The sequence below is a fragment of the Oncorhynchus tshawytscha genome, linkage group LG20 (assembly GCF_018296145.1).
Source record: "Oncorhynchus tshawytscha isolate Ot180627B linkage group LG20, Otsh_v2.0, whole genome shotgun sequence".
Taxonomy (NCBI): Eukaryota; Metazoa; Chordata; class Actinopteri; order Salmoniformes; family Salmonidae; genus Oncorhynchus; species Oncorhynchus tshawytscha.
The window spans coordinates 13846447-13862450 of NC_056448.1; the positions used below are offsets into that span (position 1 = coordinate 13846447).

The window sequence follows — 16004 nt, forward strand, 5'->3', positions numbered from 1 at the left end:
GGGCTCCTCCCCATGGTTTTACAAGGTACTACCACATGTCTATTCCATATAAAGGATTTAACATTTCAAGGTTTGAATCTCACAACTCTGTGATTAGGCTGTAGGTGTATGAGGTATGGGGGCCTGACTAAGTTGATCAGCTACATTTGTTTATTTTAGTATTTACCTTGTATTTACCATGCTGAACCATGAATGACCTGGTGTACTGAGGAGGCACAGGAGTAAATAACTGTATTATCCACGTAGAGATGAATGTTACAGGTTTTAACAGATAATATTGGTCTATTTACATAACTTGTGAAGAGAACAGGGCCCAAATTTGACCCCTGCGGCACACCTTTTGCAATATTGAGGAAACTAGATTTGATACCGTCAGTAAGCACACATTGTGTTCTGTCAGTTAGATAGTTCTTGAACCAATTGCATTTCAGGCAACCTTTGAACAAGTAATAAATGGTCAACCGTATCAAATGCCTTCGACGGGTCAATAAATAAGGCAGCACAATGATTTTTATAGTCTAAACTATAGCACATCATCTAAGACATGTGTAGTTGCTGAAACAGTGCTATGACCCGGTCTAAAACCAGATTGGTGCTCATTAAAAACAGAATGAGAAGTTTAAAAAGTTCTAAGTTGAGAGTTGGCCAGAGACAAACATTTTGGCAAGGCAAGATAGCTTGGAAATTGGACAGTTGTTATCCAAGTCAGAAGGATCTCCTTTGTGTAGGGGGAGGACTTGTGCTGTTTTCCAGATCTTAGGGATAAACCCAGAAACAACTGTCAAGTTAAAAATATAGGTTAATGATTCTGCAATAAGTGGGACAGAAAGCTGCAGCAAAAAAGGATCACGCATTTCACTACACCCACAATAATCTTCTAAACCCTGCCTACCCTGGGGCGGCAGGGTAGCCTAGTGGTTAGAGTGTTGGACTAGGAACCGGAAGTTCAAACCCCCGAGCTGACTAGGTACACATCTGTTGTTCTGCCCCTGAACAGGCAGTTAACCCACTGTTCATAGGCTGTCATTGAAAATAAGAATTTGTTCTTAACTGACTTGCCTAGTAAAATAAATAAACATGTGTAATGTGACAAATCCATTTTGATTTGAAGTGAGTCAGCCCCAGTGTATTTGTTTTACATCAATCTTCAAGAAGGCACTTAGTACATCATAGATCATCAAATGGTTGAAATGAAAATGAGGAATGTATATCTGGGAATGTATCGTTCTCTGCAACCTGGCTCGAGGTGAGTAATGGACTCCCTCGGCTGGAATCAAAGTTTGCAGAAGCTAGATGGCCTGCTAAGGCAAAGTGGTTATTAAAATAAATCACCACAAATGTCCATCTTATCTGTTATGGGACCAGAGGCTGTCATAACCTGCTGGGGTAATGAGGGATTGGAGTTTTGTTTCAGAGATTTCACTACCTTGCAGAAGGCAGTTGGATTCCCACCATTAGTAGAAACACAGTTCAGTAGTTATGTCGATTTTCATTTTCTAACCAGGGATATATTTTTTCTTAAGCATCTGAAGGACTGCCAGTCAGACATAGAATCAGTCAGCCTAGCCTTAACCCAAGCTAAATGGATCTTCTGAAATGTCTCTGATAGTTAATGGACCAGGCATTAGCTCTATCCCTTAAGCCTGATCCGTTCAAGAAACTAAGGGTATCTGTAATAGAGTTGAGCAAAGTAAAAAAAGAAAAATGTAGGGCCCGATCCAAGTCTGAGATATCTGACACAACCTTCCATTCACACAATCCCAGATCAGAAAATAATTGTTGCCTATAATTTATCTTTGTAATAATTCAAGAGTGAGATATAGGTAGCTTTGCATCTCTTATGCAGGCAACGAGACAATGGTCACTAATTACCAAAAGTTCCATTTGGGGCATTTATCAAAATAATATCTAAAAGAGTAGATTTTTCAGGGTGTTTAAAGTTGGGGCGGGTTGGTTAATTTATCAACTGAGTTATATCTGCATTTAACTAAATCTCTTTCAGCCTATCAGAAGCTGGCATTTAAACATTTAAGTTGTCCTTTGTAAATATGGCAACACATCCACCAACTGTCAGATCTAAAAAAAAAACAGACAGATACACATTCGGCATAGTCTTATTAAGTTTCAGATATTACCAGAATGTCCATGTTGGCTTAAGAAGCAAGAGTTGAAACTTCTGGCATGCCGCAGCTGCGGGATTTCAGATCAGACGGAGTCTCTAATACAAGCATAGACCTACTTTGCTCAGTTGGTAACCCCTTATCTGAAAATTCCACAGGGCTAGTTTGAATTGTTATAGATACAAGATTGGATGGATTAAAACAAATGGATTAAAGTGGATTGTGGATTAAAACAAGTCAATGAGGGTCACCTGTTGCGGGCCTGCGGTAGAATGACAATGCAGATCATTTATGGTTGGGATTACCTGAGTGAAAGTCTCAGCGCAGCCTTGAAATGCGAGGACAGGGTCTAGGCACAAAGATGATGACATACTTTGCCTTCCAAATCAGACTAACATCCAATTAAGGTAATTGAATCAAATGACTCAGAGCTGACTCAACGAACAAGCCATCCAAACTAATTCATTAAATGGACTTCAAACAGTAAGAGATGAAGATGGCTTTCTGCTGAGATGGGGGTTGGGAGGCAGAGGTTCAAAAGGTCCATCCTTTATGCTTCCTGAGATGTGGCAACAGGGGATCAATAAAGAGAATGCAAGCAGGTCTAAAATGTCACCTGTCTTTGGTTTAATCAGTATTACAAACTGTGAAAAAAGGCATCATGGTCAGTCTAAAATGCTCTGGCTACAGAAGAGCAGAGGATATTGAGAGACCTTTAAGCAAAGGAAACAGAAGATAGTAGAGGCACCAATGGTGTTGTTGCAGAGTGAAGTCAGCGCTGAATGATGTCCTAGATGTTCAACGTCCTACTCTCCACTACTCTCCACATAGCTCCAGCAGGATTTTGCGGTAATCTCCAGATGTGTCTCCCTAAACAATACAGAAACACTCAGATTACATCAAAATAACAGAAAGAAATGGGCACAAATCTAACTTTTACTGAGACAAACCATTACTTCATCTCTCGTGACCAGGGTCTCACCTTGATGAAGGAATGGAGAGTCTTGCCGTACGCTTTCAAGAACTCGGCCTTGATGTCCAACATGTCAATCTCGGCCCGGGCCACCATGATTCTAATCAGTACGCTGTCTGTAGTTCCCAGACCCTGAAAAGACAGGAGGGAAGGAGCGGTCAACATTCCGATGAATTCAGTCTGATAACCCACAAGTGTAAACAGATATAACACACCTCCATGGGAAAAAAAAGTCTCAATTTCAAAATCTTTACCTTCATGGATTTATATAACCGCTCTGCAAAGAATGCTGGCTTGTTTTTAAGGCATTTCACTGCAAAAAATAATAATCAGATCGATACATCAGGCATGATAGCTCAACAAGCTTAAGTTTAGCTTATTTTCATCAGAACTGATTGGACTCTGTCTTATCAGTCTTCGGTACATTATTACAAGAGGCACTGAAACAAATTGGATCCGTCTGACCTATTGCCAGAAAGACATTCTCCAGAGAGCCAGACATCTCCCTCTTAATGCTGTCCTCGATGTCCCTCCCAGAGATCTTCTGATACTCCTTAAACACTGAGACAATGAGGTGAGAGAGAGAGATATGGAATCAATCATACTGTTGTAGTGAGTAAGAAGCACATGACATAATGTTGGTTCCTGAAATAACCAGAACAGGTCAGCAGAACAGTGTTTGTGCATTACATTTTGTGCCAAAGTCAGTGTGGAAGTAAGTATCTTAACTGAAGAGAAGTGTAAAGCGTAATAAACAAACAACAAACAAGTACACTGTGAGAAGGTCACTTCTGGTGATTTGTTACTCTGATCTTAAACGTGAGTCTCAACAGAAATGTAAAAATATCTCTTATTTTATTATTATAAAATATTTTGGGAGTGTACCACTGGGGCGACGGTGGTGTACACCGTTGGTGTACCGCTGCTAAATGAATATACACTGAAATATTTTTGTGGGGACAATACCTTGGAGTAGGTGATTTCTGTTCCTCACACAGAGCACAGTGAGGAACTTGACCTCATCTGTTCCCCAACGAGCCTCCCCAGCCTCGTAGATATCCTGAGAACCCACGGCAAAAGTACTTCACAAACCCAAACAGAAAATCTCCCAATACTGACTGTTTTGGGACATATTTGATGTGAGATTAGGTTTTAAAAAACTATGTCTAAAGTTGATCTTACTGTTCATCTTCCTAAACCGTGGGGTGATCCTGATACCCCAGCATGTGCTACTATGCGAGATAGACAGAGCCAGGTCACCTCCTCTCTGGGTCCATATTCTCACCTTAGCATCCTTCACAGCCTGGGCCTCATCCACAGTGTTGCTCTCATCTCGCCCCGCCTGTCAGTCACAGGACAGACACAGAGGCCATGTTAGCAAAGAGTCAGACAATGACATGACCATTACCTGGCCATAAGAGGCCTCTAAAAACTACAAACATCCATTATGTGTTAAATTGTACCCAAGTGATGAAGTGAAGGGGGAGTGACTATTTCCTTTACAACAATTCATGTACTGTAGTTTGGTTGGCTTTCCTTTGATCGTTGGAATATGAAGGTCAACCAGGTGTGTATATTCAGAGAGTTCAATATTGTCACGGTCTATTCTCACCGTGAGCAAAGAGACCAGAACCCTCTGGAACATTCCGGAAGTATCACCATCGATATCTTCCTCCAGGTTCTTTTCATAATCTGCCATCACACACGATTAAGCAAAAAGTAGGAGTTAAGAATGACCTTAGACCCAGTGATCTGACTCTGCAATTATAACACACAACACTTGAAACGGTTTGTGAACACCCTGTCAAAAGCTATGGCCGGCAACAAAAGTTGAATATTGCTCTATAGAAGACACTAATAAATCATTCATATCATGCATTGTGTTCATGTTATGTGATTCATTGTTTGCCCGTACACTCTCAAGAGGGCGAGACACTGATATCCTAGATCAGATTTCCTCTTCATATACAGTGATCAATACTGAAGTATTGACTTGTACCATACACGATACCTCTTCTACAGGTGGAGACTCAATACATGGCACAGAAAGGCTGTGTACTGTGTAGCTACTACCTTTGATGTACACCGCTGTGATGGCTCTAATTTCAGCGTTCGTCCTTGAGGCAAGGATATCAATGAGAGCAGCCTCCTCTGTTCCAGCACCCTAGCATTCAGTAAAATAGAGATGTGGAGAGCTATGTCAGTACCTCAAAGAGTAGTGTGATGCAATACATTTATGGGTTGTGGATGAGGTGAATAGCGCAATACAATGTCAATAGCTATTGAAAAGCATTACAGTATTGAAAGCATTACATCAATCCCCATTGTTATGGTGTCTCTAGCAGTAATAACCTCTGACCTTCATAGCGTTCCTCAGCTCGTAGGCATCATACACAGGAGCGGTCATCAGGAGGCCCAGCACCACGTTCTCAAAGTTCCCCGTCAGCTCTCCCTGCAGATCATCGGTCAGGTCCTACAGGGACAGAGACACAGACATTTAAAATGGGCCCCGACTGACACAATCTCCTGCCTAGTGCTCAAGTAAGCATACACTACTTCTCTCATTACACTCGTATCTCACAGGTGATAAACAAGGCTTTCAAAATGTTTAATCTGTCAGACTAAATGCTTCAGACATTCCAGATACGAGTCTGCTTCCAGAAGGGCGTGGCTGCGAAAGAGCTGTACACAGAAGGTTTGTAGTAGACACATTTAGCTTCTTCATGAGCCTGCCTGTGGGCGTCCCCGTGCACTGTATGACTCACTGTTTCTGACCAGGAGGATTCCACTAGAAATCTTTGTCCTTCCTTGTGGCAAGCTTCCTCATTCATGGGAACTTTTAGATAACTTTATCAATGATTTATTGTATGCCAGACTGTGCCAGCTCCTATCTAACAGTGTCAATAGAGTAGACATTGATCAGACTTCCCTTTTAGTTTTAAATGTCGAGTTTAGTTGTCGTTTAACATGGGGCCTGTCATTCTAGAATCTCCCTACTTCACTTAAACAAAGTGCAGTGTCCTGACTGACATTGGTCTTCAATTAAAATCAGGTTAACCTCAACCCTCATGTAGACAAGCTTCTCTCTATTCTCTGAAACACATAACCATCTTTGTGTAAGAGTTAATGATCAACCTGAGGCACCAACTGTCTGCACAATGTTACCAATAACACCAGACACCACCACACCCATAAAAACACACAAAGCCACACACCAGAAGGGTATACTATAACACATCAATAAGTTAGCCAGCTAAAATGTAAAAAAATAGCCAGAAATATTTGTTGATTTTCCACTTCATTAAGAAAGCTAAACTTAGACATGTGTTTTTGGTTGTTGAGTCAATTAGAGAATGCCCATTTCAAGCTTATCTTTAAAAAAAAAAAAAAATTAAAAGTTATTTCAGAATATTTAGGCCAGTTAGCTGGCTAACTCCATGATCCTGCTTTGTAGTATATCCATCCATGACTGATCACATGATAAATATAACCATTTACACAACCCCTGCACTCTCCTGTCACTATGAACTATTAAATACACCCCCCCAATTACTGGAGCTGGTGGTGTTTAGATTTTGGAAGGTTTTGAGAATAGTCTGATAATTCAAACGGTGATATGAGAAATGTAATAAGACAGGCATAAGTCAGTAGAACACTTACCTTCCCCACGGTCTGCTTGTAAGCCTCCTTGATGCGTTGCCTCTGAGCAATGCTACGACGTGCCAGGACCTCAATGACAGCTGCCTCGTCCGTGCCTATAAGAAACCATCACAGGGTTACATTACTGTATACCTTCACATTATACTGATCCATTAGGTAAAATAACTTGCTGTTGATAATACAGCATCAATCACCATTGAAATATCCTAAATATCTCCCCGATATCACACAGTTACAAAGAACTCAGCCAGATTTCAACCTGGATGTTGAACAGATACACTTCTGGCTTCCAAGCTCCTCTCTCACCCTGGAAAAACCCTTGTCCCACAGGCACAGTTGGTTCTCAGTGTGTGTGCCATCTGTTTCTAATGCATCTCACACTAGAATCAGGTGAAACCTATTACGTCTAGCTAACAGCATCAGCATTCCCGAATGTGGAGCTAAGATTCACCCATTCAGAAACAAATTGCACAGGCTGTATCCTATCTTGTAGGCTTGTGTTTAACGGCGTGTAACTGGTCTTCTTACAATGCTCATTGTATTTTCTGCATTGTATCCCTACAGCATAGACGTGGAAAAAGCATAGACACAAAATATAACACAGGTGCAAAGATTATGAAATCCTACAGTAACTTTTGACTAGAACAGGAGAAAGGCAAAAATAATTATGAAAATGGAGGGGAAAAAAGGAAAAAAGACAAGTCAAGTATACTGGAGAAGGAAAGAAATGACTCCCAGGCCACACAGAGGAATGAATGAGGTCTTGGAAATGGAAAGTAACTACAGTCCTGTGTAGAGGGCCTGTAGAGAGTTCTAGAATAATTACAACTGATGTGAAAGTACTGGTAGCATACTGTTCAACAGGAAGCTATTTTTGAAGCTTTCATTGAAAGGAAAGACATACAACTATTTTAGAATTAAGACCTATTTATCAGTAGAAAGGGGATCCTACCATACTCATCCAAAATTGTTTTCGGAATTTCTGAATTGTTCATAAAAACAAATAGCTAGTCATCGCTTAGAATGTTGGGATCACTCACCAGCCCCCTTCATGGCTCCTCTCAGTCTGTTTACATCCTCCTCTACCTTGAAGCCAGCGGCTTCAGTCACAGTTCCACGGTTGCCAATCTGCAGTGGCAAATATTAAAATGGCATACATATAACTCCCTATGAATTCAGCAGCTGGCATTTATCCAGTCACTATTTGGATATTGTACTTTGAGTCATAGGCTATCGCCCTCAAACTCAACTCTGGACCTTGAAGTAAGTTCCACTGCATTTTTTCATTGTTCACCTCTAATCAGTGAATGATTTTGACCTGGGACGCCAGGTGTGTGTAATAACAGAACACCAGCAGGCTCTGGACCTCGTAGGGTAAGAGTTGAGTACTCCTGGGCTATAGGTACACACATGCACAAACATACACATCAACAGATCTGTGTGTGTTTGTTCAGTAACAGCAACGCGCATTTATTATGTGCAGTATAGGTGTAGCCTATATGTCAGACTGCCTCAGTAGTATACTGTGGGTGCTACTTTCAAAAAGCTCTCTCGTCTGTGCTGACAGTAGGATTACAGCAGTACAAATTTAATTGGACAATTTCATTGGTAGAGTACATCATACATGTTTTATGCAAGCTACAATGAACATACTGTTGAGAAGTAAATCCTTTCCAATACTAAGCAACGAAAGCAAACAAATGTAAATCTGATCATGCAAATGTATGAAAATGTTGAACACTACAATCATTTAGTTCACTCACACTACAGTAGACACGTTTGGGAGCTGAGACTTACCGCTGCCATTATGCCAGTGAGATAGAGTTTCCAAACGTGAGCAAGAGAGATGGGAAAAGCTATCGAAAGAAAAACAGTTATATTATTTCCCAGGATGGTTAATAAACGCACATACAGCATTTTTCCTGAGATGCGCATTATGTTACCATTATCCATACAATACCTCTGACCCTTGAGTAACAGATACAGATGGACTAACGAAACAGACCATCTACATACATTTGTTAATTCCCACTTTTGTCAGTTGATCAAAAGCAAATGGTTCTGTTGCTACATTACCTAAACCAGCTCTGTAGAGAATAACAATGTGGTGGGCTTTCACAGTAGGAAAGACTGGGTTAAATACTCATTACCCTCATTATAATGTTTAATTACCACACACACACACAAGCTTTTTTTCCAACTCTAAAAAAAATCAACTCTACCAACTGAAACTATTAGCCGACAACACTTCCCCCAAAATCCAAATCAGACAAAATACATCTCTGGTCAGACCTTATTTACTTCATGGTGTCACTCAATATAGTTTATGTTGTTAATTATTATATTAATAGGAGACAACATATTTATAGTCTGGGTTGTTGCCCCTTTTAGTGTCCCTTTTAGTCCAGGGGTGTTGTCCATATTGTGCCTCTTCATTAGCCAAGGATGACAACTCATTCAGAAATGTACTGTCTACATCTGCTCAGTTTGGGGTGGAAATACCTGGCACAAGAAGAACCCCTTTGACCCCTGCCTCTGTCACACTGCCATATCAAAACATTACTAGATCTAAAGTCACACCTTTCTGAATCACTTTTTACATCAATAGGCCTATATTAGTAACCTACATTAGCCCACTGAAGTAAATGCAATCAATGAAATGCAGTTTTCAAAGTAACAACTGCGCAGACTCTACAAACCTTTGGTAAATATGGAGACATTGTTACGCAACACAGTTCTTATAGTTAATTGTTAGTTTCCAAGTTGCCCCGCTTGTGATTGTAACTTATGGCCCAATTCAATAAGTATATAGTTTGCAGGAGGCGATGTATGTCTGTCTGCTGGCGGCCAGCAACGTAATAATAACTTTTGAAGTTCATTTTCTGTTCGAGACACACCCTTGAATGTGTCAGATAGTAGGTATTCTAAAGCTTCTAGCTAAAAACAACACAATACACATCGAGCCTATATTTCTCGTTTAACCTCAACCTATAAAATTACATAAAAATGTTTACTTACCCTATAGACAGTAAAAACGACCTATCTTTTCAAATGAGGAAGACTGAAAGGAAGCTCTCTTCTGCGAACGTCGGCCGTTAAAACGGAACAGTGGATGGCATAAAGAGGAGTTTTCGGTCCCACCCCTTTGTGGTTACACTAGGGCAGGCTACATTATATTTTACAGTGAAGAACACACACACACTCTCTCTCTCTTTTAATTATTATTATTTTACAATTCTTAATTGTGATTGCAGATAATTGTGATTCGTGTACCATATTGTTTGTTCTCTCTCTCTCCACCACAAACGTATTGATTGTATTATTATGCTTCAAGAGGAAAATAGCCTGTTATCCCATTCGCATATTCTAGTACACTAATGAAAAAAGTTAATTAAATGAATTCATTTGAGAGATGCTCCCTAGTGGCTGCTCACCCGCGCCCCCACCAGTCAATGCCACCAGTGTGCCCCCCTCACTACAGACCTCATGACTACAGATCCCATGACTCCACTGCAGTAAAGCTCAGTAAAGCTGTAGGCTAAGGGCTGTAGCAGGCAGCTGCTGATATGTTGGTGTGGTCGAAGTAGCCGAAGCTTATATATCTTGCCTACATCTAACATATACTAACTGACTAGCTAGCTTTACATTATCTATATTTTCTAAGGGAGCTATCAAACCAAACTGAGATCGAAAGTAGCTACAATTGGTACATTTTCGGAATGACCATTTCCTGTCATTTTGATAGGCATTTCCTGTTGCGAAATAGCTAGGTAGCGGTTCGTGGCAGTAAGCTAGCTGACGTTGGCTAATTGGTAGCCTAGCTGGCTAGATGATGAATTGTAGCATACTTGGAAATAATCATTATTTGCTGAACGACATTGAATATGGAAGGATCGTGTAATATTGGCACGTTTTACCGGGGATATATTACAACGGACATAATTTTTACAGGATAACCTTAGCTACATGAAATGTCATAACGTTAAGATAGCCGCGGAGATGGAGGGACCCACAACCCCCTGAATAGCTGCACTGATGGAGAAATGTCCTCCTCCAAGATGAGCAAGTCGAATACTGCACAAGGTTTAGCGGAATTATAATTAGCGTCTATCTTATCTCTATAGCTATATTAGTCTGTCAAGCAAATGGGAGACTGGTTATTCGGTCATAGCTCATAATTGACAGCTAACGTTAGCTGCTGGTGAAGAAATCACTGCTGTTTTTGGCATCTGCAAACAACAAGACTGGCTTTGTCAGACAAACCTTAGGCCTTGTCCAGAAAACAAAGTTCATTTGTGAAACTGACATCGCTGGAAATAAGGACATTTGAGCTTTCTGCATCGTCATTTGAGCATTCTGCATCGTTTTGATTGAAGTGAGGATAATATTTCCTCATCATCTGACTGATAGTTATCATGAGGAAGTTCTTTGATTCATCTCGTCGGGAGTTGGTCAGTTCAGGACCTGGTTCTGGAGGAGGTAGCAGTGGATCCAGCCATGTAGGTGGCAATTTAATTGGACGTTCATGTACCATAGGGCGGCACCAAGTCACTATTGAAGAAACAGTGGCCGAAGGTGAGTGAGATTGAGGCTTGTCTTTTGGAAATGTTTTGATGCCCATGCTGACTGAGAACATGAAATGTGACATTTAAGTCAGACCGCAAACTGCCACAATGTTTGAACATTGATCAGTCATTACCAGTCAGGTAACTGCTACACGCATGATGACATTCAGTACTGCTTAAGCCAGAGGCAGGCCTAGGTTTCAGAATGATATGGCTACATTACAGTAGGCTATGTCATTGGCAGACACACATTTGTCCATTTTTCACTCAATGCCATGATGTAATCCTATTCCTGACATTTGAATATCGGACACACCCAGCCCAATTACCATTTCAATGTAGGTGGATAAGCAATTCAAAGGTACCATGCTGTTTGTAGTTTTCCAGTTTTGATGATCAAGTGTGAGGGCTGCTGCCTGACAGTGATTTATCTGTCGCGTGACTGACAGCTCTGTCGTTGTTTGAGCAGCAGCTTAATTTGGCAAATCTGTTGGCAGGAAATCCCCTTACATATGAGGCGCTGATTAAATGTACTCAGGGACAGTCTGTTTTGGGTGTTGTATGGTTTATTAAAATGTGTGACCATGGACATGAGAAGAGGCTCATTTTCAGGTACTGAAGAGCACTGAGAGATGTCTGGGGTGTGGATGTATCTGTAGGCCTACTCTTAAACTAAAGTCCATTGGGGACATTAAATCTGGTATCTGTGTCCTTTTGACAACCCAAGACCATACAGATCAAGTTGCTGATCGTTTGGATATCACTTGGGTACTTGGTAGTGAAGTCCAAAGAACCTGCAGATAATGCCTTGATGTGAGGAAGTGACGTAATATTAGGCTAATCCCTGACTCCCTGTGCAAATGGTAAAATCACCTCTCAAAACAGTATATTTTTAACCTTAAGCAGCCATCTTGTTCAAGTTTATGTAAATGTAATCAGTTCTTGAAATGAAATAATTCAAGAATAGAAAAATGAAATAGCCTTTAAAAATGCCAAATGCCTAGCCTAAATAAACACAATATACATTACAATAATTGCACATCTCAACTCTCAAATTTATCCCAACCCCTGGTACCATACAACCATACCATTTTGTATCATACACTTGAATGAAAGGTATACACCTGATTTTCTTAACCTGCTACTCTATATCCCCAGGTGAGTATGTGGCTATGTGCATGTTAATGTGAGTGTATAGAGAGATATGAGTGCTGCATGCTGGGAAATTGCAGTGCCTGCATTATCCTGCTCAGTAGAGTCATTTGTGTGGATTGTTTTCACTGGTAGGGTAATGATGTAGCCCTGACATCTTGCAAAAGTAGTTTACTTTGCACAACCTTCTTTTAAAGACTGCAATTTTGCTCTAACAACCTCGGTTCATCATGACAATAATGGACCTATCACTTTTTCACATTCAACGCTTTTGTTGGTTTCGAAGGCAAATTGCATCTCATGATTTCTGCCTATTCTGTCCATCCTTCTGAAGTGCTGCTTTGCAGTGTACACTGTTCAGGAATCGAGTCTAAAACATGCTGAATAGAGAGAGAGTCAGTGTCTTGCATATTGTTGAAGTAGCCTATCCCTGCCCCAGTCTTATTTCAGCAACTTGCACTGCAACACTGTATAGATCTCAGTACACTGCAGTTTCAACACACTGAAATTGAACACCCGTATGGTATAACATATAGCCTAGATAGGTTATCAACATTAGCTAAAGACAGTGGATTCCATGCTAAGACCGTTAGGCTAGACAGGCCTTCAGTTTCCCTGGGGCAATGCCATCATGGAGGCTTGAGTTGCACTGAAAGTCAGGAATTAAACATGATGCCACTAAGGCAGTTGGCAAAAGATGACTAATGATGCTGTTATGGATGCTACTCCAGGGTTTCTTTATGTAATTCTATGTGCTACGCACACTATATTATGGATGCTACATTTTACCGAATGGTTAGGCCTATTCGATTTCTTTACTCAAATATCTTGCATTGTCTTCTAATCATATTGTTTTGTAATGGGACGCGAATCACCATTTTATAAGAGTATTTATTTAATATTTTGTGTGACTTGCTTCAGCAGTCACATTCTCAACCTTTCACTCTTGTATCCTTATTCATTTCAATGGTGGAATACAGGCTTCAACATACTACACTGAAATCAATGCCACAAAACTTTCAATATGTTCAAACGGAAACATTTAGAGAGTTTAAAGACACATTATATGGATTATGATGCTGTACTACTCAATCTAGCCTACTATGCTAACCCACTATAATCCGCTGTAATAACTCCACACCTACAAACCACCCAAAATAGGTCACTATAACTAAACCAGAGCCTATGAAAACCCCATTGCTACAATACCATTACCACAACTACCACCATTACTACTGCCCTCACTAGCACTACTGGGTCGTTCCATTTGATTGCAATCACATTTTGACCACACCCCTTTGGATTTGAACAAAAATTTCCATAAATATTGGTCCATTGGTAGAAGTGGTCAGAAAGTAACTTTTTGGACCTGAAAGCCAAAACATTCAGGAATGTTGACCCATTTAGCATACCCCACCATACCATGAGACATGTCTTCATCACTGGAAAATATGAACCCTCTAGTTTGATATCATTTAAAAGCAGGTGAAGAAGGGTGAACTCCTAGGAGTAAAGGGAAAGGGGGATACCTAGTCAATTGTACAACTGAATGCATTCAAATGAAATGTGTCTTCCGCAACATGCGTGTCATCGGCAACATTGGGATGGTCAGTTATCATGGTCAAGTCATATTGACCAAGTTGTTGTGAAGATGGGGAGAGGTATGTCTGTTATAAAAATATGTTCTGTATTTTTTTTTTTTACACAGATCAACTGTACTACTTGTTCAGGCTCTGGTCTTGTCCCATCTTGATTACTGTCTGGTAATATGGTCAGGTGCAGCAAAGAAAGACCTAGAAAAGCTGCAGCTGGCTCAAAACAAAGCAGCATGTCTTGCCCTTAACTGGACACACAGAACTAACATCAACAATATGCATGGTAGTCTTTCATGGTTGAGGAGAAATTGACTACTTCTAGTCTTTTTAAGAAAAATATGTGTTTGAATGCCTAACCACTTGTATAATCTGTTTGCATACACATCAAACAGACATAAATACCCCACCAGACACGCCACTATGGGTTTCCTCACAGTACCCAAACCAAAACAGAGCCATGACGTCATTGAATACTCTACCACCAGAGCTTACTCAAGTGACATGACCATTCAAATCAATGATGGGATATGGGTGGACTGGCGGCCATTGTGAGTGTACCCATAGGAGCAAAGCAGGAAGTAAAAGCAGGAAGTGTACCCATCAATATGTGCTGTGATTTGTTGATGTTGAACTCAACTGACATTACAAAAAATACATTCCATTGCATGAGCCACATCAGTTAACATAATCTGAATGAACATGCTATACCAGGCGGGCATTGCAAGTTTAACAGTCATATTGCCAGGGCTAGAGATTCCATGCCTGTTCAATTCATTCTATTTCTATGTTTGCTGTTGCTGCAGGGAGGGGGGTGTTGCCTAGGCAACCAAAGACTTGTTTGCTACAACACCCTGCTTATTTCAGCAAGGAGCAACAAAGTTTCATGTTGCAACGAGTGCATTTTTGTTACCACACAAACAGACTCAACCGCACCAATGCTCAGCTGTACTGTCTTTAATCAGCTGTTATTTAAAATAAAAAAATGATTTAAAAAAAATGATTAAGACAGTTTATTTTCTGTAATTGTGCCAGCCCTAGCACAGAGTGGTGTTGCCAACACTTCAGACTTCCAATGGTTGCTTGCCTCCAAACACTGAACCTTAATTCAGTCTCAATCACTCTCTCTCTTTCTTACAGGGGGTTTTGCCATCGTGTTCCTGGTACGAACCAGCCAAGGACTCCGCTGTGCCCTCAAGAGGATGTATGTCAACAATGAGCACGACCTGCAGGTGTGCAAGCGAGAGATCCAGATCATGGTGAGTAGCTGTGAGATTACCCCACTCCCACGGCATGCTTGGAGGGGAGCTACTCTGTTTATTATTCTCTTCTGCTTACATGAAAACACGGGAAGGCCCGTGAACTCTGCACTACATTGTTTATCAGTTATATTTCCCTTCTGGGGACAATCAAGTTGAACTTGAACTTAAATGGCATGATAATGTTCACTTTGTCTGTTAATGTAATCTGGTTGTGCATGTGCTCTTGCAGAAGGACCTGGTCGGCCATAAGAACATCGTTGGCTATCTGGACTCTAGTATCACCACTTGTGGAGGAGGAGATGTGTGGGAAGTGCTCATCCTCATGGACTACTGTAAAGGTGAGTGCTTACTGAAGGGTCTGTGTTCAATCAAGTGTAGTTGAAAGACAAGAATAAAGCCAGACAACTGTCACTCCACATGAGGGCGCTCTCTGTCTAACTATTAGTCTAACTTCCATCTAGGCCACGGGTGTTGAACTCATTCCATGGAGAACCTAGTGTCTGCTTGTTTATTTTTTATTTTTTTCATTTCAATTAAGACCTAGACAACCAGGTGAGGGGAGTTCTTTACTAATTAGTGGCCTTAATTCCTCAATCAAGTACAAGAGAGGAACGAAAACTCAGACACTCGACTCTCCATGGAATGAGTTTGACACGTGATCTGGGCCTACCACTGGTGTG

The 16004-nt window shown here is 40.8% G+C and overlaps 2 protein-coding genes across 11 annotated transcripts in view; one reads left to right on the plus strand and one right to left on the minus strand.

The window, feature by feature from the left end:
- Positions 1-2725: 2725 nt before the first annotated feature.
- On the minus strand, positions 2726-9917 carry LOC112219429 (annexin A4). The gene is made up of 13 exons (XM_024380663.2): positions 9772-9917; positions 8551-8609; positions 7794-7881; positions 6754-6848; positions 5453-5566; positions 5167-5257; positions 4706-4785; positions 4379-4435; positions 4060-4153; positions 3559-3654; positions 3348-3406; positions 3103-3225; positions 2726-2990 (listed from the first exon to the last, which is right to left on the minus strand). The coding sequence occupies exons 2-13, from the start codon at positions 8557-8559 to the stop codon at positions 2937-2939; spliced, it is 960 nt and encodes a 319-aa protein (XP_024236431.1). The 5' UTR covers positions 8560-8609; positions 9772-9917; the 3' UTR covers positions 2726-2936.
- Positions 9918-10258: 341 nt separating this feature from the next.
- Positions 10259-16004, plus strand: part of LOC112219425 (AP2-associated protein kinase 1) — a 33529-nt gene continuing 27783 nt past the window's right edge. For 5 of the 10 annotated variants that reach the window (XM_024380651.2, XM_024380653.2, XM_024380654.2 and 2 more), the window contains exons 1-3: positions 10260-11328; positions 15203-15321; positions 15554-15662. In XM_024380651.2, the coding sequence (XP_024236419.1) occupies positions 11169-11328; positions 15203-15321; positions 15554-15662 (388 nt within the window). In that variant the 5' untranslated portion in view covers positions 10260-11168. Of the gene's footprint in view, positions 11329-15202; positions 15322-15553; positions 15663-16004 lie in introns of all 10 variants that reach the window. The other 5 variants (XM_024380652.2, XM_042302226.1, XM_042302227.1 and 2 more) reach the window with 3 other exon arrangements.

Coding starts and splice junctions, on each gene's coding strand:
- LOC112219429 (XM_024380663.2), bottom strand. Junction 6,849..7,793: donor AGGAGCCATGAAGGGGGCTG/GTGAGTGATCCC, acceptor GGTTTCTTATAG/GCACGGACGAGGCAGCTGTC. Junction 5,258..5,452: donor AGCTGAGGAACGCTATGAAG/GTCAGAGGTTAT, acceptor ACTGAATGCTAG/GGTGCTGGAACAGAGGAGGC.